Source organism: Ziziphus jujuba, chromosome 1 (assembly GCF_031755915.1).
Source record: "Ziziphus jujuba cultivar Dongzao chromosome 1, ASM3175591v1".
Classification (NCBI taxonomy): Eukaryota; Viridiplantae; Streptophyta; class Magnoliopsida; order Rosales; family Rhamnaceae; genus Ziziphus; species Ziziphus jujuba.
The window spans coordinates 2,677,501-2,700,501 of NC_083379.1; the positions used below are offsets into that span (position 1 = coordinate 2,677,501).

At 33.9% G+C, this 23,001-nt stretch overlaps 5 protein-coding genes across 7 annotated transcripts; 2 read left to right on the forward strand and 3 right to left on the reverse strand.

Annotated features, from left to right (window-relative positions):
• The first annotated feature begins 1,658 nt into the window (after positions 1-1,658).
• LOC107423050 (DNA damage-repair/toleration protein DRT100) lies at positions 1,659-3,345 on the forward strand. The gene has a single exon (XM_016032598.4). It carries the CDS (start codon positions 1,886-1,888, stop codon positions 2,978-2,980), a length of 1,095 nt encoding a protein of 364 aa, XP_015888084.3. The 5' UTR covers positions 1,659-1,885; the 3' UTR covers positions 2,981-3,345.
• A 2,642-nt stretch (positions 3,346-5,987) lies between these two features.
• LOC107423807 (protein gamma response 1) lies at positions 5,988-10,644 on the reverse strand. Of its 3 annotated transcripts, XM_060819690.1 has the most exons (6): positions 10,508-10,644; positions 10,307-10,393; positions 9,761-9,863; positions 8,564-8,634; positions 7,209-8,459; positions 5,988-6,904 (listed from the first exon to the last, which is right to left on the reverse strand). In XM_060819690.1, the coding sequence occupies exons 5-6, from the start codon at positions 8,455-8,457 to the stop codon at positions 6,219-6,221; spliced, it is 1,935 nt and encodes a 644-aa protein (XP_060675673.1). In that variant the 5' UTR covers positions 8,458-8,459; positions 8,564-8,634; positions 9,761-9,863; positions 10,307-10,393; positions 10,508-10,644; the 3' UTR covers positions 5,988-6,218. The 3 variants fall into 3 exon arrangements, with proteins under 3 accessions (XP_060675673.1, XP_048336154.2, XP_060675672.1); XM_048480197.2 differs by lacking the exon at positions 8,564-8,634; XM_060819689.1 differs by lacking the exon at positions 8,564-8,634 and having other exon boundaries at positions 9,761-10,393.
• A 20-nt stretch (positions 10,645-10,664) lies between these two features.
• On the reverse strand, positions 10,665-12,700 carry LOC107423246 (large ribosomal subunit protein eL31). The gene is made up of 2 exons (XM_016032804.4): positions 12,524-12,700; positions 10,665-11,184 (listed from the first exon to the last, which is right to left on the reverse strand). Exons 1-2 carry the CDS (start codon positions 12,607-12,609, stop codon positions 10,905-10,907), a joined length of 366 nt encoding a protein of 121 aa, XP_015888290.1. The 5' UTR covers positions 12,610-12,700; the 3' UTR covers positions 10,665-10,904.
• Positions 12,701-14,317: 1,617 nt separating this feature from the next.
• On the forward strand, positions 14,318-17,784 carry LOC107423563 (sm-like protein LSM7). Its single transcript, XM_016033176.4, has 6 exons — positions 14,318-14,570; positions 14,790-14,865; positions 14,995-15,076; positions 15,344-15,415; positions 16,692-16,744; positions 17,410-17,784. Exons 2-6 carry the CDS (start codon positions 14,863-14,865, stop codon positions 17,497-17,499), a joined length of 300 nt encoding a protein of 99 aa, XP_015888662.1. The 5' UTR covers positions 14,318-14,570; positions 14,790-14,862; the 3' UTR covers positions 17,500-17,784.
• Positions 17,785-19,069: 1,285 nt separating this feature from the next.
• LOC107423329 (large ribosomal subunit protein uL3c) lies at positions 19,070-20,723 on the reverse strand. The gene is made up of 2 exons (XM_016032901.4): positions 19,950-20,723; positions 19,070-19,469 (listed from the first exon to the last, which is right to left on the reverse strand). The coding sequence occupies exons 1-2, from the start codon at positions 20,536-20,538 to the stop codon at positions 19,180-19,182; spliced, it is 879 nt and encodes a 292-aa protein (XP_015888387.3). The 5' UTR covers positions 20,539-20,723; the 3' UTR covers positions 19,070-19,179.
• Between the last annotated feature and the right edge of the window lie 2,278 nt (positions 20,724-23,001).

Genomic DNA, 23,001 nt, shown 5'->3' on the forward strand with positions numbered 1-23,001 from the left:
ATCATGGGAGCCCCACCTATCCCTTGGCCTTTTTTGTTGGTGAATCTTTTATGTATTTCAGTTGATAGAAATTCAACAGATTTTTTTGGTACCTTGCTTTTAGCCTTGTCTTTTTATATTTCATGATGTTCATGAATTTTACCTCCCAAACTTTTTACTAGTTGCTTTCCCGCTGCCTCCCATTAACAATTTCCTATTTTTCAAGCCCACTTTGATTTTAGGCATTCCGATTTCAATCTATCACTTAAATCCCTTGTATCATTACATTTGGATTCATATTTATGATTTCAAAAGTAATATGATTTTCTCATCATTCCTTCTTTTCAATGATAAATATGATAGCTAATAATGGTTATCAAAACAACTAAAATTTAATCAATTTAAAAATTGCAATAAATAAACATTATAGAAGCACTATACAACCCTACAAAATAATAATTTAATTAAAACAGAACATTAGGGAAGGTTAAACAAAAGCATCCCTATTGTACTGAATTAATAGAAATAAATATCCCGAACACAGTTCAAATTGCAAATTTACACTTTTTATTTTTATTTTTTTTGTGTGTGTGTGTGTATGTGTGGGGGGGTGGAGTTAAATCAGTTTTAATTGCACCAACATTATATTAAAACTGCCCCCTCTATGTATTTTTTGAAGGTCCCTCCTATTTATTAATTGCTTTAAGATTTGCTCCAAAAAATCTGTAGGAAAAATCTTGTCACGAAGGTACCACTTCGTGTTACAAAGGTTAGAGTCCAAATTTCATGCATGGTGGAAGCATATGTAATATATGGATATATTATTCTTGGTTATATGCAAGTCAACATAAACATCACATCTATGGGGTGGATCAGATAGTAGAAACCCAACGAACCCATTGCGTCTGGTTGTAGGAGTTACGAGTTCGATTTTTGACAAACTCCATTTGAATCTTTATGTGTATTCCACTTGCTGAATACTGTAAGAGAGAGCAACAGGGATAGTCGGACCATAATAGGAGTCTGTAAACTCCTGTATGATTGTAAAAATATAGTTGCTAATTATCCATAATTCTCTAAAATCTTGATTGAGAATATTCATGAGGAGATCTATTTTTTTTTTTTTTTTTAAAAAGTCAACATTAACATCTACCATTACAAAGGTGAAACCATCTATGATAGTAAAATTCTTTTGTGGTAAAAGAATTCATCATGGCCAAATTATATATATTTAGCTAAAAACAATTTGTTAATCACGTCAAAACAATATGATAAATTTAATATTAATTTTTTTATTAGTCATTAAATATAATTAGAATTTAAAAATAAAAAATAATTAAATTTATAATGTTCTATAATTTTTTTTAAATTTAATAATTAATAAATATAATTTTAAATTTCAATCAATTTAACAATTAAAAAATTATAATATTAATTTAGACATTAAAAATATATGATTTGGACCTTATTGTATGTAAATATTAAAACATTATCCATGTCGTTAAAAAATAAATAAAACAAATAGCAAGGGGGCATAAGATGCTTTTAACAAAATGCGTCGCAGTTGCAAGTATATGTTCCCAATCAAACATACTCTGAAGCCTGAAGCATGGCATAAGGGCATAAAAGTCCAAAAGCCTAAAAGCCTTTGTATATATAATACAAACGCCAATCTCCTCCATTTTCTACATTCACTCATTACTGGTTAGTGATTGCACTGAAACACCCCCAAAAAAAGAAAAAAACCATTTAAAAAAAAAAACTACACAAACAAAAGAGAAAAACACTTTCTTCACACTGTTTAGAGAGAGAGAGAGAGAGAGAAACAGACCAAACAACAAAGAAAAGTAGAGAAAACAGAGAGAGTAGAGTTGGCTTTTTGAGAGAGAAAGCTAGAAGAAAATACATGGTGGGAATGTGGTTCTTCACCTTCGCGTTCCTCGCCGTCGTCTCGGCGGTCAGCTCTTGCTCGCCTTCCGACCATGCAGCTCTCATGGCCTTCAAAGCCCAACTCAACGAGCCTTACTTGGGCATATTCCACACCTGGACCGGCGACGACTGTTGTCTCAACTGGTACGGCATCAGCTGCCACCCCGACACTCGCCGTGTCGTCGATATCAACCTCCGCGGCGAGTCTGAGGACCCGATTTTAGTTAAAGCTGGTCGAGCCGGCTACATGACCGGAACTATCTCGCCGGAGATCTGCAAGCTCGATCATCTTACCAACCTCATCTTAGCCGACTGGAAGGGAATCTCCGGCGAGATTCCGAAATGCATAACGTCTCTTTCTTCCCTCCGAGTGCTCGATTTGATCGGCAACAAAATTTCCGGCGACATTCCGGCCGACATTGGTAGGTTGAGTAAGCTCACCGTGCTGAACCTCGCCGACAATGCAATTTCCGGCCAGATTCCGACGAGCATTTTGAACATCGCGGGGCTGATGCACTTGGACCTGAGCAATAACAGACTCACCGGCCAAGTCCCCTCCGATTTCGGGAATCTGAAAATGCTGAGCCGGGCTTTGCTGAGCCGGAACCAACTCACCGGTTCGATTCCGGAGTCGATCGGGTACATGAACCGGTTGGCGGATTTGGACCTGGCCATGAACCAAATCTCGGGTTCCATTCCGGATCGGTTGGGCAAAATGGCGGTTCTCTCTACACTCAATTTGGATAGCAACAAGCTTTCGGGTCAAATACCTTCGACCCTGTTGGGAAATACGGGTTTGGGAATCCTCAACTTGAGCCGAAACAGTCTGGAGGGAAATATTCCGAACGTTTTCAGTTCGAACTCGTATTTCATGGTTTTGGATCTGTCCTATAACAACTTGAAGGGTCCGATACCCGGTTCGTTATCGTCCGCGAAATTTGTCGGGCACATGGATCTCAGCCACAACCATCTATGTGGGACCATTCCGGTGGGATCACCGTTCGATCACCTGGAAGCTTCATCTTTTGCCAACAATGACTGTCTATGTGGAAACCCGCTAAAAACTTGTTAAAGAATGACCGGGTCGGTTAGCGGTTTGTTCACCCGGGTCAATGAATTTGTTGAGTTAATAATGTATATGTAATGTACGTGGTGATATTATTGTAAGTGAGAATGGGGAATTGCAGGGTTTTATTTAAGGCAGTGTTTGGGGATTTTCCATATAAATGTTAATATATGTTTTAAATGCATATATTTTAAATGCAAAGGGTTCATGCACGTGAATGATTGCGTGAGCAAGAAATTGAAGAAAAACAAAAGAGTACAAACTCCAAAGCCATACTATCGGTGAGCAAAGGCCACCTGCTTGCTTTCATGTAGTATATTATGTATTGGATCCGATTTAATTATTTTTAATGTTTTTCTTTACTGATTTAATTAGATATTTGTTTTCATTAAATTACTACGGCAAGATAGGGAATATGAATGTTTTTTTTGCTTTCCATTAAGCTCGGTATTCAAATAAATATAAACGGAGACGTATTAAAGTTAAAAGTGCATGTTATCAAGATTAGGGAATGGGGGCCTACTTTCATTATGAAAATACTTTCTTAAAAATATAAAATTTCTTAATTTAAAGTTGTTTCCATTTTTCTTGCTATTTCTTTTTTCCTTCCATGCGAAGTATAGTTCTGTTTTTATATCTTTTTGGATAGGAAGTGTGGTTGCAGAGCATATGCTCATTCACGTGAAAGGACAGGGAAAAGATGGAATATTTTATCTTTTTGTTGGTTAGGAATATGGTTGATTTTGTCTGCTTTCTGAAACCTGCTTTACAAATCTCTCAAGGATTTTTATTTTATTTTTTCAATTTTTTTCTCCAATTATTCTTCAATGGGTTAAATTCAAGAAAATAAAAGAAGAAAAGAAAACAGAGAGAACAACAAATCCATGCAACTGTCTTCTAAGACACTTTATTGCCTCCCCCCCCCCAAAAAAAAAAAAAAAAAAAAAAAAACAGTCTTTTAAGACACTTCATTTAGTTACACTATATCCATAATATAACTATAATAATTCTTTTGTACAACAATTATTGTACTAGTATAATAATCAATAATTACATCTGTAAATACTTGCTTCGGAGTGTTACAAAATAAATTATGTTTTCCCAGTTGCTGATAACTAATGATTTTTCACAACAGATTATTAATTTATTTAAAAACTTAAAAAAAAAATAGTTACTATATACTATATTGAAGAATTTATAACAGTCTTTGTCATTGATAGTATAATTATCAGTCATTGTTTTTCAAGTAAGCATGAGAATAATGGTACAACTTAATTATGTTAAGATGCTTACATAAATATCATGGTACAAAGTCAAATTTAGATTTCAGGTTTAAATTGACAATTCAAATTTTAAATGGTCGCAAAAGGCAAAATATTTAAACGAAGTGTTTACTGGTCCTAATATCAAGTTAAGAACATCATCTCCCGAAAGTTATAAGAGATTAGTCAATAATAATTGTAACAGAATAATAAAAAATTATTCAAAAACAAAATAATCTCCTTCAATATATTTATTTTCCTGAAAAAAAAAAAGAAAAAAAAAAGGGGGAGGGACATGCATTTATGGTATGGCGTGTTTGGTTGAAGGAGTTGTTGGAGTGTAGGTAGAGTAGCACACGTCAAAGTCTTTCACAGCGATGCAAATGCATGTTTCCTCAAAACTCTACTTAAATGCTTGTCCCACTCACATTCAATACAAAACGCAATGCCGTAGACCTTATCTCATTGATTATTTGATATCACATTAGAACCTCATCTCATTGATAATTTGATACTACATTAGACTGTCTCGCATAGCTTTATTTTTATTTTTGCATCCGCTTCTTCAAAAATGCTTTTGATTATATTATTTTTCATTAATTTTGATTTCACAGTTTCTATTTCTTTTGTTACCATATCAATTTGACAAAATTAATGCACAAAATTATTAAAGACGATTTTTCTAAAATCTTTGATATGACAAAATTTTTAAATAGTCAAAATCAATATACATAACCATTGGAGATGCTATTAGCCCATGACGCAAGCTAGTAAAAAACACCATTGGTTTTGCCATCATACATTAGATGACTGCACATTATCCTAAACGCCCATATCCAGAACCCAAAAATGGAAAACCTCTTACCAATAGAATTATTGGTATTATAAATTGGACCGAAATAAAAAGGTGTGGTCACTGGAATTAAATTTGATGGACATTAATATTGTATGGGAGAACATACCCCTATCCAAATAATACTTATGCCTAAATTTTCAAAAGTTAGAAACTTGGTAATTGATATTAGTTTCTACTGGATAAATTTCTTGAATTAAAACACATTTTATCAATAATATTTATTTTCTTTTATACAATGTTTCTATATGTTTTCTTAATGGCATTGTTCATAAATTTGCCTTTTTACTTCTTCATAATGAATTTTATAGATTTTTAAGGGTAACCAACTATTGGACCTAGAATCCGAGGTCCAAGTCCACAGACAAAATCTTAGCTCGCTTATTATAACAAGGATTCGGCTTTGTACCCAGTAATGCCTCAACCAAACGAGAACTCTATCTTTAGAAATCCCATGTCCACAAGATTTTGTGGATTGGACAGTCTATGAGGCCTTCAGCTTAGAATGATAACTTGATCAGGGTACCCTCGCCAAAATTGATCCTGAATTCCTAATTATGAAATTAACGAGTATAATACAAGAGCTTTAACACAGAAGTAACAAACTACATGATATAGGGATGTCTATAATGGAACACAAAATCTTGAAAACGTATGAGTTTGAAAAGTATAAAGACTAAAAAAACTTGAATTAACACTTTATACATGTACATATAACAGATTAAGGATATCAAAATTGAATTACGAGGACGAATACTAAAAGGCTGAGCACGTCTCTACTGGATACTATCATGCTACATAGAGATCACAGCTGTTCGCAGAACCACTTTCATCAACAGATTAGAAGAATATGCATAAATGCATGCATGTGTGTAGCAATTGATATGAAAAGGGATGAAAAACAATGAAAAATATTATTTCAGACTTGAGAAATGATACAGTGGCTAGATGACTGGGGATAAGGAGTCATTTCTCTAGGACGGGAATTATTCCTCGGTGGCATGGCTTGTGCCACCTTTCTCGTAATATTTTTGGATTTTTGTTTACTTGAGACTAAAAAGTTGAAAGAAAAAAAAAAATAAATTGAACTTAACGATCGAATGACAGCAATGTAGAGTTTTAAACAATACTACATTTCAGATTCAAATCCAATATTCCAAAAACCTTCAGGAGTCATAGGAGGAACATACCTATACCGATGCCTAGAAACACCTTCATGATGTTCACAGCGGATGTTGTGATTGTTTTTATCCTCATCATTGCAAAGAACAGCATCATAGAACTTCTTACACTGCTTGCATTCAACTCCTTTCAAACTTTCGCGCTCAGCTTTCTTCCTTACAGGTTCTACATACTTGAAACCTATTTTCTCACCCATTTGAACTGGCATTTTACACTTTTCTGTCTTGAGATCAGCATTCACATCCTGTGTTTCCTCATCTGAGTTATCGAGCTTTGTTTCATTTAGAACTGGTATTGGAAGATCACAAACTTCTTCCTTCCTCTCTTTATTCAAGTTTCCTCTTACATGTTCGTAGGGAGTATCAAGAAAATCATCATGTGGGTCTGGCCCAACTAGGCCTTTATGGGACCGAGTATCTCTCCAGCAAGATGCAGGCCTCTTTTTACCAGCTACTGGGGCAGATTTTGAAGTGGAAGGACATTTTGGAGCAACAGGTAAAGTACTACTAGGAGAGAGGGAGCTTGAGGCTTGATCTAGTTTTCCTACTTTGTCATCCACCAAATTATTGTCATTCTGCACTTTGTTGGGCTCACTAGCAGCTATAGAAATATCTTGATTGATATCTTCAAGATCTACAAATTCATGGAATGGGAGATTTCGTAACATATGAAATTACTTCACATTATCTACCTATGGGATAAACGGAGCATGCTACTGTTAAATCCTACCATTTTCCAAAAATTTTACAAAACAAAAGCAAGTTATTAATGTCGAGAACATCAACAGGACCTGAATGAAGGCCTTAAAAACATTCACTTTTAAACTAAAACATAAAAATACAGATAATCATGAAACTTCACTAATGTAATCATGTGCATATGTAATTGAGATTTTCCAAAAAGGAAACAAGAAAGATACAAAATAACAAAGTCTTACCAGGTGAAATTATTTGATTCTGATTCTGATTTTTCCTCAGTGAATCGGTTTCATCTTCTAACTCGTTAGGGGAGAGCATACTCTCACTAGTAAGCCCAAACTTTCTGCGCAGATAAATGTGTTCAGATTTAAGCCTTTTGTAAGCATCTATGGCATTTGTTAATTTCTTCTTCTCAGTCCATAACTCTGAGGATTTTGATTTATTATGTTTGAGTAAATTTCCGTACAAAACCTTTCCTTTAATTACCTCATCAGTTCTTTCTCTGAGTTCTACCTGTAGGCCATTAACTTTCTCCTCTAAGCCTTCTACTTTGATCAGAAGCAGCTTTTTCTCTTTCTCACACATCTCCAACTGCTCTTTATATTTCAACATTTCAGAGTCATTCAGATCGATATGATCGCTCAACTGTTTTTGCAATGTTTTTCCTTCCTCAACTTCTTTAGTCTTTGCCAAGAGCTCCTTTTGAAGCTTGCATGAATTTCCTTCCAAGTGTTCCAGTTTGGCCACCATTATCTTCTTCTCTTTGTCTTGGTCATGCAACAACTGCTCATTGTTCATGATCGCAGAAGCTTGTACATCAATCTTTTTAAGTAAATTTGCTTTCATTTCATTTCCCTTGGCTACCTCCTCAGTCCTTTCTCTGAGCTCCTCTTGGAGTCCATCAATTTTTTTTTCTAGGTTGCTTATTTTGGCAAGAAGCATTATGGTCTTCTCTTCATGATCCTTTAGTTCTTTTTCATTGTTCACAATCACAGAGACTTTTGATTGAACCAAGTGAATTAATTTATTTTGGAGTTCCATCATTTCATCTGATTCCTTAGACTTCTGAAGGAGCTTCATTCGCAACTCATCAATATTATGTTGTTGAGATTTTAGCCGGGAAAGTAACTTATCTATCTTCTCTTCCTGCTCCTTCATAGGCTTTGCCTTCTCAAGCTTCAAAGACTGGTTTTCTTCAAGAGTTTTTTGCTTTTCAAGCTTAAGTTTTTCTATTAGGAGCAAGAGATCATTTTCCTTCTCTTTCCATTCCGCTTGTGAAGCTTTCTTGGCCTCAGAATAGATCTTCTGCAGGATTTTAGACTTTGATTGGAAATGTGGGAAAAGCTGGCTGCAGAAAATATATTCGATTTGAGAAATCCTGTCTTTAGCTTCCTGAATGGTGGCAACCAGTATTGTACTAAGCCCAGAAACATACTTCACATCATCATTGTCAGTTAAGTTGGGAGAGTCTTGAACCTGCCCCTCCATCTCTGAAGTTTAGAAAAGGGAAAAACAAAAACAAAAGGTGTTTAAGAGAATAGAAGATTTTACACTATCCATATCCAACAAAGCAGCATAACAATGTTCCACCAACCTCAACAAATTTTGTCAATGAAATTCAGCAGTTTCATTCTCAATGTACTAGTTTGATGAATCACATAAAAACTGTTTATCAGAAAAAAAAAAAAAAATTATTAGAACTATCACCCTATATAGCATGAAAAAGTGAAAAGAATAAAGGTGTTTGAGACTTGACTTGAAAGTTAAATGCATAATTTAAGAAAGTGCACACGAATTGCGTTGAAAAATTTAGTGAGGCATCAACTATAAGGATATTTACAAGATGACATTCTAACCAGAATCTTACCCAAAACAGTAAAATACTTTTTTATCTAAAGCTCTTGAAACTATAAATTTACCGAGTAGAAAACTCATAAGAAAATCAGATGATAGAGTGACCCTCAATGAGGTTAAATCCCAAAACATTTAGTCTTTCTAGATACTAATGGAATTAGCCAACAAATTGAGAATTGGGGAGGATCTATATCATAAAATATACGGCAGAAATAATGATAGTAATCCTGTGAGATTTCAGATTTCAGTTAACCCACGCAAAATGATCACTGCACCATTCTTCATTAATTTGATCTCATAAAAATTAGGAAGATTATTGACCTAACCAATTGTGCATAGTGTTCTAAACTGCTCTTGAGAAGAAAGAACAACTACTTTACAGTTACCTCTTGCTTTTGGGTAAGCAATTGTAATTGACTTTACCCAGAAGTTAAGGCGAATCTAATACATTATATAATGTTAAAGAATATCGTTTCTGCAAAATTGAACTGCCACATAGAAATACGCCCAAGTGAAGTAAAATATGTTAAACATAGTGCAAACTTCACTAACTGCTAAATGTGGTTACAACGAAAATCGATCCCATGAAATAATCAATCAATCAAAGATTCGAACAAAAACGAGCCAAAAGTTAAAACCAGAACAATGGAAAAAGTCAAAATTATTTGAATTTGAGCAGCCAAGAAAATTCGAAGAAACACGACGGGAAAGCCCTGGCATTTTTTTTTTCTTTTTTATTTCTGGTTCTCCGTTGGGAATGAAGAAAAACCAAGAGAGAAGTACTTTTTTCTTTTTTTGGAGAAGTTTTAGCTTTCCCCTTTACTTCAATTTTTCCGTAGAAACAAACAGCGGGAAGTGACCATACAGGATACATGGAAATCTTTAAGGAAACGAGGAACCAAAAAAAAAAAAAAAAAAGGAAAGGAAATGAAATCACCTTCAGGCTCAGGACGAAAACCAAGCTTCCTTTACAATCCACAGTTTGAAAGATGAGCAACTCTCACAGTCTCATTGGGAACGTGTTTTGGACACGTGAATTTCTGAAGAAAGCTGGTTTGTCATTTACAGTCGCGGGATGTTGAGCTTTTGTTTCGAAAAGCTTCGCGGGCAAGCCAGACCTTCCCGGCTCTATTATTTTTAAATTTTACTTTTTTTGGAAAAAAATTTTAAATTTTACTGAGGATGAATATGATATATCATCCACTATTTCTTTTTCTTTTTTTATCCCTCTCTCTCTCTCTAGTTTTTTCTTCTTTTTTTATTTATTTATTATTTTGGTGAAACTCTCGTGTTTTCTTGTTTGGTTTTATTTTTATCAACTTTCATTATTTTCCCGCCTTTCTTTTTATTGGAAATTACACTCAACTTCATCATTTTTATTTTCTCATTGAATCCCTTTAAAATAATTGATTATCATATAAAAATAAATCCTAATCCACCACTTTGTAAGAATATGAAAAATTAGTGTGTATTTGATACATACCCATGGATTTGCATTGTTCAAGACCATTTATCTGAGTTCAATTTTATGTTTGCCCTCGTAAATAAGTTGTTGCAGAATAACAAATACCTGGTAAAAATCAGGGGCTACATTTCATTTCCAGGTCTCACTTATAGTACATAATGTTAAGCCTACCTGCTATTTATCAAAAATAAAAGAAAAAAAGACAAAAATTAAGCCTACCTGTTCCATCACATCATGTTCAATGGTAACGATCCCATCATTTTTGGATTGAGGAAGATGCTAGGCATTCTAAAGTTCTCAATGCCTTTCTTTCCATGATTATAAAGTCTAGGCTGTTTTCCACAAACATCCCCAGAAGAATACCAGAATCAGAGAGTAATAGTAATACGACACGCCAAATTAATAGTCTATAAAGGATACAAGTAAAACACAAAACTTGAACAAGCAAAACAACATAAATTGCATAAAGAAATTTGACAGTATTGTCAGTCTGCTGAAGAAATTTCCCAATGTAGTTCAAACCAGGCCAAATATCTATGGAACAAACGACAACAAAAATGCCAAAATTGGAATTACCCTAACTAAATATTAAGAGTGGGGTTTAGTATTTTCCAGTTCAGTCTTCCTCATCAATGACCTTGGTGCCCAACCCCTTCAATCCCTCTGGAGGGACCTCTGCAACAGTGACTAGTGAGTAAAACTCCTCCTTGTTATCTTCTTCATCATTTCTCTTCCTTGCAATGCGGACTCGAACTCTCCTTGGCACACTCCTGATTCCACGACTCCACAAGTGCTTGTTTAGCTTGACATCAACTCTCACATCAGTTGTACCCATAGCCTTTTGGGCAAATTTCCTTATCTCCTTTATGGCCTTGGGTGCCTTCTTCTTGAAGGTGCTGTGCATCAAAGATCAAATATTGGAAGGATTCATAAAAGTGTCGAAAACAATTTGCATGGACTAGGAAAATAAGCAATAAAAACAACAAATAGAGTTGTTACGGGCAGCTAAGCATAACTCAACCAATGGTTCTTTTTTTCCTTAGCAGATATCAGCCATATGACAAAAACAAGCAGACTTCAAATTTAGGTGCTGAAATAACCAATACTCGTTAGTCAAAAACTTGGACAATTTGTTAATGTCATAATTAGACAGAGATGGCTGTTCATTTCTACTTGGCTGAAAAACAGGCTTCCAATCATTGTAAAACATTTTTCAGAAGATTACTTATAAATTTTATAGTAGTAAAACAATATTTTTTTGGGGAAATTAATGCACCCAAACAAACATAAAAGATAAAACACCATTACCTCCGGTCGTTGACTTGGGTTAACACAACATTTAAAGCACAGAAATTTTTTTTTAGTAAATCAATTTTTGTTTGACACTTAGATTTAATGAGTTTGGCACTTAGATTTAACGAGTTTCAATTAAAAGTATCAAAAGTTATTGCCCTAGGACCAATAACAAATTAAGAAAGAGATTAAAAGTTTTAACAAAAATACACTCCTAGAATCCATTAAAATGCTCCAATGCTCCAAAAAGATTTGAAGAACCTCAAACACAATAGTTCTACAGGAACAAAAAACTATTAAACTTAGGCTTAAGAGAACATAGCGCACGGTTAAGCACCAACCAACAAGCAGCAAAGATATCAATGAAATCGTAATACACCTATATGCTCAAATATCTAGAGCATGTCATATAAACCTAATACCCAACATAGAAGCTCACTACAAGATAACACATAACCCATTCCATAGCCTCAATCACCATCGTTGATACTGCTGAATATTTACCTATCCAAAACTTATTTCTCATGAATTAATTAAAAGTGGTTTCATAGAGAAAATTGGGTTACAACCCAGATCTCTTATGCAATAAATGTCCTTATAATACAGATTCCTAAAGCAAATCAATCGCCATATTTCATGGTTAAAATGAAAATACTTCATCAACACCTTATCAAAAAACGTTCCAACCAGTAGAAATAATTGCATATACAATACTCGGTTTTTCACAACCAAAATAATAATAATAATAATTTTTCTTTAGAAAAAGTTCTATAACTACATGTCAGTCGGAAATAGTTGATAACCTTAAAAATAGAAAAATTCTCCATAAACTTTCAAAATCAATTTCCCAAAACTGTGATCTAAGCTCTTCACCTTACATACATACAGAAGCATAAGTACAGAAATGAAGAGAGCGGAAAAGGAGGAGGAAGAGGAGTTTACCATCCATGCAAGCGTTTGTGGAGGTTGACGGTGTACTCCCTGGTGACGACCTCCTCCTTTCGTCCTTTGCTGGTCTTATCCACCATTGTTGCTTTCCTCTGCAGATCCCAAAGACCTCCTTAAGCCCTCTCTAATAATCTTTGCTATCGGCCGCTAAAAGGAAACCCTAGCTCTCACAGTGATTGATATACTCGCTGCCTAAGACCCAAAAATGCCCTAGCTTTTCCTCTCAACTACTTAAATGCCCTTTTAAGCCAATATGCTTAAGGCTACTTTCGTCTTTTTGCATCAATATATAAAATTAAAAATTAGTAAAATCACGCAGCCATATCTTCTTATTTATTTTCTTTTCTACATATACCGTCTAATTTCTTTTACCAACATATATATATATATATATATACCATCTAATTTCTTATGCAAACTAGATTAAATTTCAAAATAATTCACCCAAAAAAAATATTAAATTTCAAAGTAGCCTCTTCTATATGCTTCTTTATTTTTTTATAAATTATAATTTAGCCATTATTTGTTAATTTTATTTCAATTTACTCAAATAATATAAAAAGTACACTTTTTTTTTATTCAAATAAAAAGTACTTAATTGAGAGCCACTTTAAAATTTAGCCACCCAAACGATACAAATTTTGAATTTTAAAAGTTCTAATTGTGCTTTTCAGGAAAAAAATAATATATATACATATATATATAATTGTTTGCTACTTTACTTTGTTCGTTATGCGTACTAGAAAAATACACAATAAAAAAAAAAAAATTTTGAGTTATGAGATCTCGTATATTGAATCTGTAATAATATAATATAATGAGATGTGTTAGTTCAAAATCAAAAAAATAAATACACTAATGAATATCAATAATTAATATCATAATCCAACAATGATGCAACTTTACGTTGTTAAAAGGAGCATAGTATTATCCTACGTAGCATATAAAAACATCATACTTGAATAAATTTTGGTTAATATCATTTTTACTTTATACTTCACTTCTCGAAATATTAAAATTATCTCATTATCTCCATAAATTCTTATTGTTTTTTTTTGTTTTTTGGCTATCAACTATCAAGTACACAACCTATCTAATTCTATTTCAAGACAATTATATCATGTTATATTATATGTTGTATAGCATGCAACAATTTTTTTTTTTTATTACTAGTATGCAATGATTGATTCAGTCAAAATTATTAGACAAGTTGCATAATAAAACCAAAGTATCGCAAAAATACTAATATGAAAAACATTGTGATTATTTTTATAAATTATAACATAAAGTGCAAGACAGATCATAGTTTTAGAAACTAAATAATATTGTGGAACAAAAAAGAAAGGATGAATAAAATATATGAGAGATTAAAAACATTTTTTCTTTCAATCCATTATGTTGTTAAATACTAAAATTAATCACTTCATATTTGTAAAAAAATTCAATCTTAACATTGTTTTTCAATTTCATTTGATTATTTCTATGGTAGTGTTATATGTATTGGAATGTATAATAAAAACATTTAGTAAATGAGATGTATTGTGATATAATATTATTTTTTTTTATAAAATTATAATATAATGTTATTGATTGAATCCTTTTTTTAATATTCACATATAATTGTCTTTCAAAAAATCGCATATAATAAAAAATAAACCGGTTCAATAATAAAGGATGATATTACCATAACTTTTGATAAATAAATGTGTTTTTTTGGATAATTCTATCATCACCATTGTTATTTTTAATATTATTTGATAAGCAAATTTATTTGTTTTCCCAAAATTTCTCAAAATAATATTAAAAAGAAAAAAGGGAGACTCGAATATATGCCTTTTTGAAGCAACGCCAAAAGACCGGCAACCGCAAGACGAAGAAGCTCTTTAATTGTCTCTCGTTCTTATTTCGCTTCTCTGGTGGTTGTATTTTGTGCGCTTCTGTCTCCAGAAGAGCGTTTCATTCATTTTGCTGAGAAGCAAAGCAGCAAAGGCAGAAAATTAGGGTATTCTTTTTGCTTCTTCCATTGGAATCCATTTAACAGGTTCATATGCTTACTCTCTCTCTCTCTCTCTCTTACGCATACACATGCGTGTATATATATGTATATATAATATGTTTATTGTATCTTCAGTTTGATTTCACGGTTTTAACTCATTTTACCATCTCCAGAGAATTTTGTAGTTTTCTACGCATCCTGTTCGGTATTTTTATTATGCTTTGCGTTTTCTTTTATTTATTTATTTATTTTTTTGGGATTTAGGTATTTTGGGTTCTGGGTATAGCACCCGCAGAAATAAAATTGTAGTGGAGGAGCTGAAAAAGACCCAAATAAGATGGTGAGTTTGAAACCCACAAAAAAAGGGGGAAAAAAAAAAAAGAAAAAGAAAAAAAAAAGCTTGGACTAACATTGGCTAGTTGTTTGTGTTTCTTTCTTTATTTATTTTTTACTTCTTATTTTATTGCAGTCAGGCAGGAAAGAAACAGTTTTGGACCTGGCCAAGTTCGTGGATAAAGGTGTCCAAGTCAAGCTCACTGGTGGCAGACAAGGTACCGTGCTCAACTTCATTTCTCTGTTAAAAGTATAAAAAATGAATTAGCTTGAGTTAGTTATGGCTAAAGGTTGCATTTGTAATATCTATTATCTATTGTAAGTCGATCGCATTAACTATAGTGGTATTCTTCCTCCTTTTGTCTCAGCACAATATGGATTTCTTTGCTTTTGGGGTTATGGGATTATAGGGAATGATTTGCATATGCAACAAACCGAAGAGACCCCAACTGTTTTAATTTTTTCTCTTTTCTATTTTGTTACAGTTACTGGAACTCTAAAAGGATATGATCAGCTGCTAAACCTTGTCCTGGATGAAGCAGTAGAGTTTCTTAGAGGTAATTACTTTATTCCAAGCTGCTAAATCTTTATGACATTGTATGTTTGTAAGTTTATGCACTGGGATGTTAGTAGCATATGTAATGTTTTCTCGTTGTTGTTTGTTCCTGTCGTGGCTGTAAACACCTCCTGAGTTGAGGCTATCTTTATTTCAACAATGTGAACTTGTGTTTGTTAAAATTCCAAAAAGTTTCAAGTTTGCCCTGTATGCCTGGGAATTTCAACCAATAGCAGTTATGTGCTAATGTTGTCCCACGTCTTATAAGTGCATAAAGCTGAGTTCTCTTAGTTTATCTGATAAACCTTTGTTTGTGAGCTTGAAACTTAAATTTTTCTTCCTTTTGTTTTAAAGCAGTTATTAGAAAAAAAGAAAGTAACTGGATGTTAGGGAACTCTTAGGAAACTGAAAGATTTGAATGCTTATCCTCTTGTGAAAAATTGGTCTTTCGTATAAATTTATCGATTTGGTTATTGGGAGAGCAGAAAAATTGGAAAGGAGGGAGGGTGAGAGAATATTGGTAATGACAGCGTTAAAACACTGCAATGCTTCCTGAAGAAGATTCTCAATTTAATTGGTTCTTTGCTAGAACTTTTTTATAAGCTTAAAAAGTTCAAGCTGTGAGGTTAATGTGCCCATAGTGGCCCTTAGTTTGGAGCTCTTATGTTGATATTGTTTTGCGGTCAGTTTTTGGAATGTCAAAAATGAAATAAAACCCGTGTTGCTCAGTTGAACAATGTAAGTTTCCTCTCATCTTGAGAATTAATTATAGAAGACTTTAGCTAAGCTGTCAATAAAGCTGAGGTAGACATTTTTATATACTAAATTATGATTTTTATGTTTTTTGCTTCTTCTTGGAAGCTTCAACAAAATTTCAGTTTTTGAAGTGTTTCTTTTGTTTCTTAACAAGTATGTTTAATGGGTTAAAAATGCTTTAAGCGCTTTATATTGAATAACCTCAATAAGTCAGTTTTGTTTTCCTCTCCTTTCTCTCTTGTTTTCCCCTCCTTCCCCTGGACCCTGATATTGTTATGCAACTTGTCTTGAATGGGGTAGTAGAAAAACTGTGTGAATTTGCCCTTGCTTCTCAATAAATGAGATTATTACTTTTAAAGTATATAAATTTACAATTTTTGATGATTTCTAGTTTTGAAGGATGAAATGGTTAACTTCTTATGTGGATTTTCAAGCCTTTGGAGGTTCATTTTGTGGTGTATAGTATCTTTCTAGAGAAGTATCTGGCAAATTGACTCTGAGACTTTTCTCTTGTGATGCAGATCCTGATGATCCACTGAAGACTACAGACCAAACCAGGCGCCTCGGTCTAATAGTATGGGTTTTTCTTGTGTTTCCTTTTGCTTTGCTTGTGTATGAGGTGTCTAGCATTTAAGTCTCAAAAGTCAAACCTAGAACAGAGTTTAAATTATTGCTGATACCCTACTAGAAAGCATATAATAATCATAATTACTGTAACCAGAAGTTTTGGCTCTACATATCAGAAATTTTAAATTCTATAATTAAAATGATGCTACTTGTAGGAATCTGCAAAGGATTTGTGTTGTTCTACTAGCATTAAGCTAGAATTATCTCTGACCATGTCTCTTTGAATTGGTGACATGCCGCATACTTCCTGATATTCTTATGTATCACATGAAGGAAAAATGAATTTTGCTATTGTGAAGAGTTATATTAATATTTCCTCGATAGAAGATTAGATAATCCAAAAACTGTTAATGGAATTTTTGAAAAGAGAAGATTAGATAATCCAAAAACTGTTAGTGGAATTGTTCAGAAACTTTGCGCAACAAAATAATCTGGGAGTTTCTCATATAAAGGGTGGACAATTACATTGATTGAATCTTTCACCCTGTCTTTTAATCTGGATTGAGAAAGCAGTGGAAAATAATTTGAACCATCCATAGTGACTGTCTTTCTATATTTTAAGATCGCCCTTTCCTTCGGCAACAAGTATGACATAGATTTGTTATGCTGCAGGTCTGTAGAGGAACTGCTGTGATGCTTGTGTCGCCAACTGATGGTACAGATGAGATTGCCAACCCTTTTGTCCAGCCAGAAGGATCTTAATGTCTATAACTGATGGTAAAGATGAGATTGCCAACCCTTTTGTGGAGCCAGAAGGAGCTTAATGCGAACTTTGATTTTTCTAACTTAAAAGAATTGTAGCGCATTTCCTATCTCTCAGACATCAATTTTAGAAAGCTTCCATGAATATTAATTATGCACTATTTTATGACTGCACTTTATTCGGTCAAATATTAAGGACTTAAACTTATTGTATTCTATTTTTATTTTGGTTTCTTTTTTAAAGAGAATTTTAGTTTTTAATTAAAAATGCAGTTTCTCGGACCAGAGTTCTTGGTTTGTGGACGTAATGGCAATAAAGAATTGCAATGATCTTTATCTTAGCAATATTAATGCTGATTCAATGTGCCATACAATGAGCGTTTTATGGATAAAAAGGTTGCTGCCCCAGTCAGCGTACTTGTAATAGTAGTCTTCTGAGTGCGGTTCTAAGAAATATGTGCTACCAAATACATAACGAAGAAAAGAAAAGGAATCAGAAGACAGTAAAACAGTAAATCTCACATCTCTCACATGTTTCTGGATATCCTTGTATCATAGCCCAACCTATGAGAGCACATATCTAAATTAGTTGTTAGTCGCAAAACTAATTCTTAGCTGGAAAAGGTTCGCAAACTGAGCTTCTGTTAATGATAAGCGCACAAGTAGACATTTAAAACAAGAAATTACATGATAGATTGAACTGTCCAAGTAGAAATCTGTCAATATCCCAACAAAAGGACTCGGTTCAGTTGGCAAACACATTTCATCTTCTGAGCTAGTGTTTTCTGATTGTATTCTAAGAAGCAACACATCTTGCTTCTTACTTGGAACTGCAACAGCAAAAGATATGCCCATCACAACGGTATTTTAGCTTCTGCTTCATATGCCTATTGCTTATCTTTATAAAGATTTAAGTGGGCAAATGCAATACGTTGCAGCACTTCATATTGCAGAAGCTCTGGCTGTTGTTCTACTCTCTTTGCTGCACACGCTTCAGCACTTCTTTTTGACATTTTTAAAGCTCTTGCACCTTCCCTCCCTCCCTCCCTCCCCTCTGTTTGCTGCACACACTTCAGCACTTCTTTCTGATATTTTTAAATCACTTGAACTGAATCAACATATTCACACAACGAAGACAAAGAACGATTCTCTCTCTCTCTCTCTCTCTCTGATCACTGAAACTACATATTCACATAACGAACACAGAACTGAGGAAATTTTTTCTATTTTTCTCTGGTTTGAGTATTTCCATAGATTACCAAAACAAGAAACTTGGAGGGAAAACAAAAAAGGAAAAAGAAAATAAGTAAACAGAAGAAAAAAGATTGGCTGCAGCTTGGGACATGAGTGCTTGAGAATTAAAGATTAGGAGCTTTCATGTTGTCTTCATATTTTCTTTTCTTCAGGAAAATTTCCTCAATGATGGACAACTCTATTCAAGACCTTTACCCTAATTAAATGGTAGAACTGCTTTTGCATTAATGTGGATGTTGTAGACTAAACACATTCTAATTTCTCACTCAAGAAAATCTCACATGTTACAGTAGCTGGCAATAATAAATACAAAACATTGGCAATCAGAAAATAAATTGCTCCAGGCAAAAAAAAGTACATTAATGAATTGACAGAAGAAAAGAAAGATATACAAAACTACAAAAAGTCATAGAGAAGTAAATTGAACTAATTTTTGGGAATGTTCTTCCCTACAATTTTAGCTGGAGCTATACGAAGAAGATTTCCTGGCTTACCAGGGACTGCACCTTTGATCATTACAACATTTAGGTCGCTGTCAATTTTAACAATCCTCAGCTTCCTGATCTTCCTCTTTGTTCCTCCCATCCTACCAGGCATCTTCTTTCCCTTATATACTCTTCCTGGTGTCGTTCCAGCTCCAATAGATCCCAGGGCTCTATGACTCTTGGAACCATGGGTCATTGGACCCCTTTTGAAATTGTGGCGCTTGATTCCACCTGTGGAGAAACGGAAGGAATAGAATTTAGTACGAAGTGTACAACCTACTCATATTTTCCTACATTATGGCATTTGATTGCCTTAATGACAAAGCTATGAATCAAAAAACATACAATGCTTCTTCAACAAACAACTTCTTTCCAATAAAGATTAAAGTTTTACCACAGGAATCGATCCAGGAATCCAAATTTCTAAGGCAACTATGATCAAGACACTTCAGTAAATTCCTAGAGCTACAACAGAAATTATTTGGGGGAAGTTTCCATTCATTACAGCTAAAAAAAATGGCAGGAATTTGCAACTTCTAGGAATTCATAAACCATTACCATCAGCTATTTTTGTAATTCTCCACCTAAGACTTCTTTATCATCATCATGCAGTCCCAACATGCAAACCAAATCTTATCATTGCAGTTGAAAACGCAAACCAGATATCAATCATTGCAGAAACTGAAAAAAAGAAAAGAAAAAAAGACAAACCTTGGAAACCCTTTCCAATGGTGGTTCCGGAGACATCAACAAGGTCACCCTCCTTAAAGAGCTCCTCGAAGACAAGCCTCTGGTTAGACTCAAAGCCCTCAACAGACTGAAGCCGGAACTCCTGGAGATGGCGCATTGGAATCGCTCCAGCCTTCTCTAAATGACCCAGCTCGGGTTTTGTGAGCTTCTTGTCTCTGACCCTACGGTATCCAACCTGAACGGCGTCGTAGCCGTCGGTGGCCTGGGTCTTCACCTGGGTCACAATGTTTCCTTCTCTGAAGCCCACGACAGTGACAGGGACGACCTTCCCGTCCGGCTCGAAGAAGCTCATCATGCCGAGCTTGGTGGCCATAACTCCAATGCCAGCCTCCATGCTCATGACTGTGACCCCCATCCGTTTCTTGCCCTTGGTGTTGATCAGAACATGAAAGTTTGTCTTCTTCGAGAACTGAGCAGCCAACGATGTCGATGGTGGTGAGAGGAAAGAAGAAGTGAGGAGTGAGCTTCGTTTGAGGGTGGAAGCTGAATTGGGCTTGTGGGATAAGTACCCAATTGAATGAATCGAAGAAGACATTGAAAGAATCGACATTTTTTCTCTCTGCAAATCACAGAATCATGTAGGTTTTTTCACTCAGTCCCCCAGTACAAGATAGCAAGATTGAAGGGCAAGGACTTCAAGGAGTAGAATCTCCTCCTGAAAATGTCTCAACGTGTTTTTCTTTCCCTTATCCGTTCGGGCGCTTTTTTTTTTTTTTTTTTTTTTGGGGGAACAGATTTTGGGTTTAAAGCTAATGAAAAAGGACTTTTTGATCTCTGAAGAAGAATACGACCACGTTTTAGGGCGTCTAGCCCTTCCTAAAAATTAGACGAGAGTTCTGAGAAAAAATGACCCTTTTTTGATGATTTCTAAAATTGTTTCATTCCTATATAATCTGGGAGTGATACGCTAAAAGTTTTACAAGGTGGACGATTGATAATGCGAAATGCCTAAATCTCTTACTTTTTTTTTAATTTTTTTTTAATCATTATATTTTAAAATATTGAGAATCAACAAACTCTTATAATTATTACCAAAAAACAAGCCCTAATAATTCTGAATTTATGCAAGGGATAATTGAATAAAACGCCTTTTCTACTATGTCATAATACTTGATGGTTAATTAAACATCTACTAAAATTATGTTATAGTTTTTTTTTTTTTTTTTTTGGCTTGCTAAATAAAATTATTTTATAGTTATGTGACTTAGGTATATTTACCAGCTATTTGTTAGACATAAAGCAAATTAATTAAGCAATACAATTAAACATCTAGTTAAATTGTATGATGGCATTTAATTGATTGGACAAAGATGTAAACAATATGGATAATATTGTGGATGATGATCATCAACCTTCAAAATATTGATAATAAAAGTGAATGATAATGGTCTCTCTCTCTCTCTCTCTCTATATATATATATATATATACATACAGGAATTGGTAGCCGGACAAACAAGGCCAACGGTGTCATGCACTCGAAGTGTCGCTATTTGTATATTCCTTCTCCATTAGTCTCTACTTGTTAACTTTAGTTTGAGAAACACATATTGATGACACACCGAGAGAATGAAATGATCAAACATAATAATGATGGCCAATGGCTTTACTAATTTGGTAGGCATATCACTCATGCATATTTAATGTTTTGCATTTTTAATTGTAAGAATTTGTAGCAGGACAAACAAGACCACTCTCGTACCCTCATGCATTTGAGATGTCCCTACTTAATTAATTTAAACCAAAATGCCTAAATTAGATACAATTCCAACGTCTAACTAGTTTATAATTATATACCAACAAGCAAATTAAGCCAACTAATGCACACACGAAGGCGTACACGTTTCATGCATTGTTTTCATGCATGACTATAAAATCAAAGTGAAAGATATACAACAATATTGTATAGATATACAAAACTAAGAAAAAGTATGTACATAGGAGGGATGAAGGGTAAGAAGGTTAGTTTGTTCGTCATTATGGCCACCATAGCATTGGTGGTGGCGGCCTTTGTTCCATGTGGATTGGCCGCATCGGATGCAAGTAGTATGAGAAACAGCAGAAATCCATTGTCAAGGACCATGATGCTTAAGCATGCAGGGCATGGTGATGATGGTGGTAGCTGCGGTTCTTTGTGTAAGATCATCGGAAACTCTTGCGATGATGAGTGTAGTTGCCAGTCCTATTATCCTTATTCCGGATATGGGATATGCCTTGGGGAATGCTGTGATGATAAGAATTAAATGCATAATTAATTAATATAATCCACCATAAAAATAAAAAAATAAAGTGGATATCATGTCTAATATCAATCATGTCTAGTTTCAATATATCACATATATATGTTGAATATTTGAGTTGATAATTATGAATTTTGGTGTCCTTTTAATTAAATGCATGTGCTGATCTTCATTTTATTTTTATTTTTTTGGTTTCGGAATTTTTAATAGTTTTCAGAGGTGGCTTGTTATATTATATATAGTAACTATAACAATTTAAGTATAGAATATATATACTTCAACGAAAACAAAAGCTAAATATCAACTTTAATTTGGTTAAGCATCACAGAATTCCTATTTTATATAACATTTACGGGTTGTATGACTCCTGTACCATCTTGAGGTAGAAAAAGGTTAATTGGTCTACAAATTAAGCAACATAGATTTTAAATTTCGTATGTAGCTATTTATTTTCCTTTTTTTTTTTTTTGTTGATTAAAAAAAGGTTGGAAATGTAAAGGTTGGTATACCTTTATAATTCGTACTAGTGGATCCATCAGCATCTACAGACTAATTCGTGTACATCTATGTATATAGTTTCCACACATATGAACAAGCCTCCGACAAGGAAATCATATGTAATACTAATTGAGCTTATGATATATGTTATTGTTACTTGATAATCAATAAGTTTATTTATTGCTTTAATTACTTTCGATTAATATATATATATATATATATATGTATATGACAAGTTGACAACAGAGCAATCTATTTTCTTCCTGCGCTTACAGTA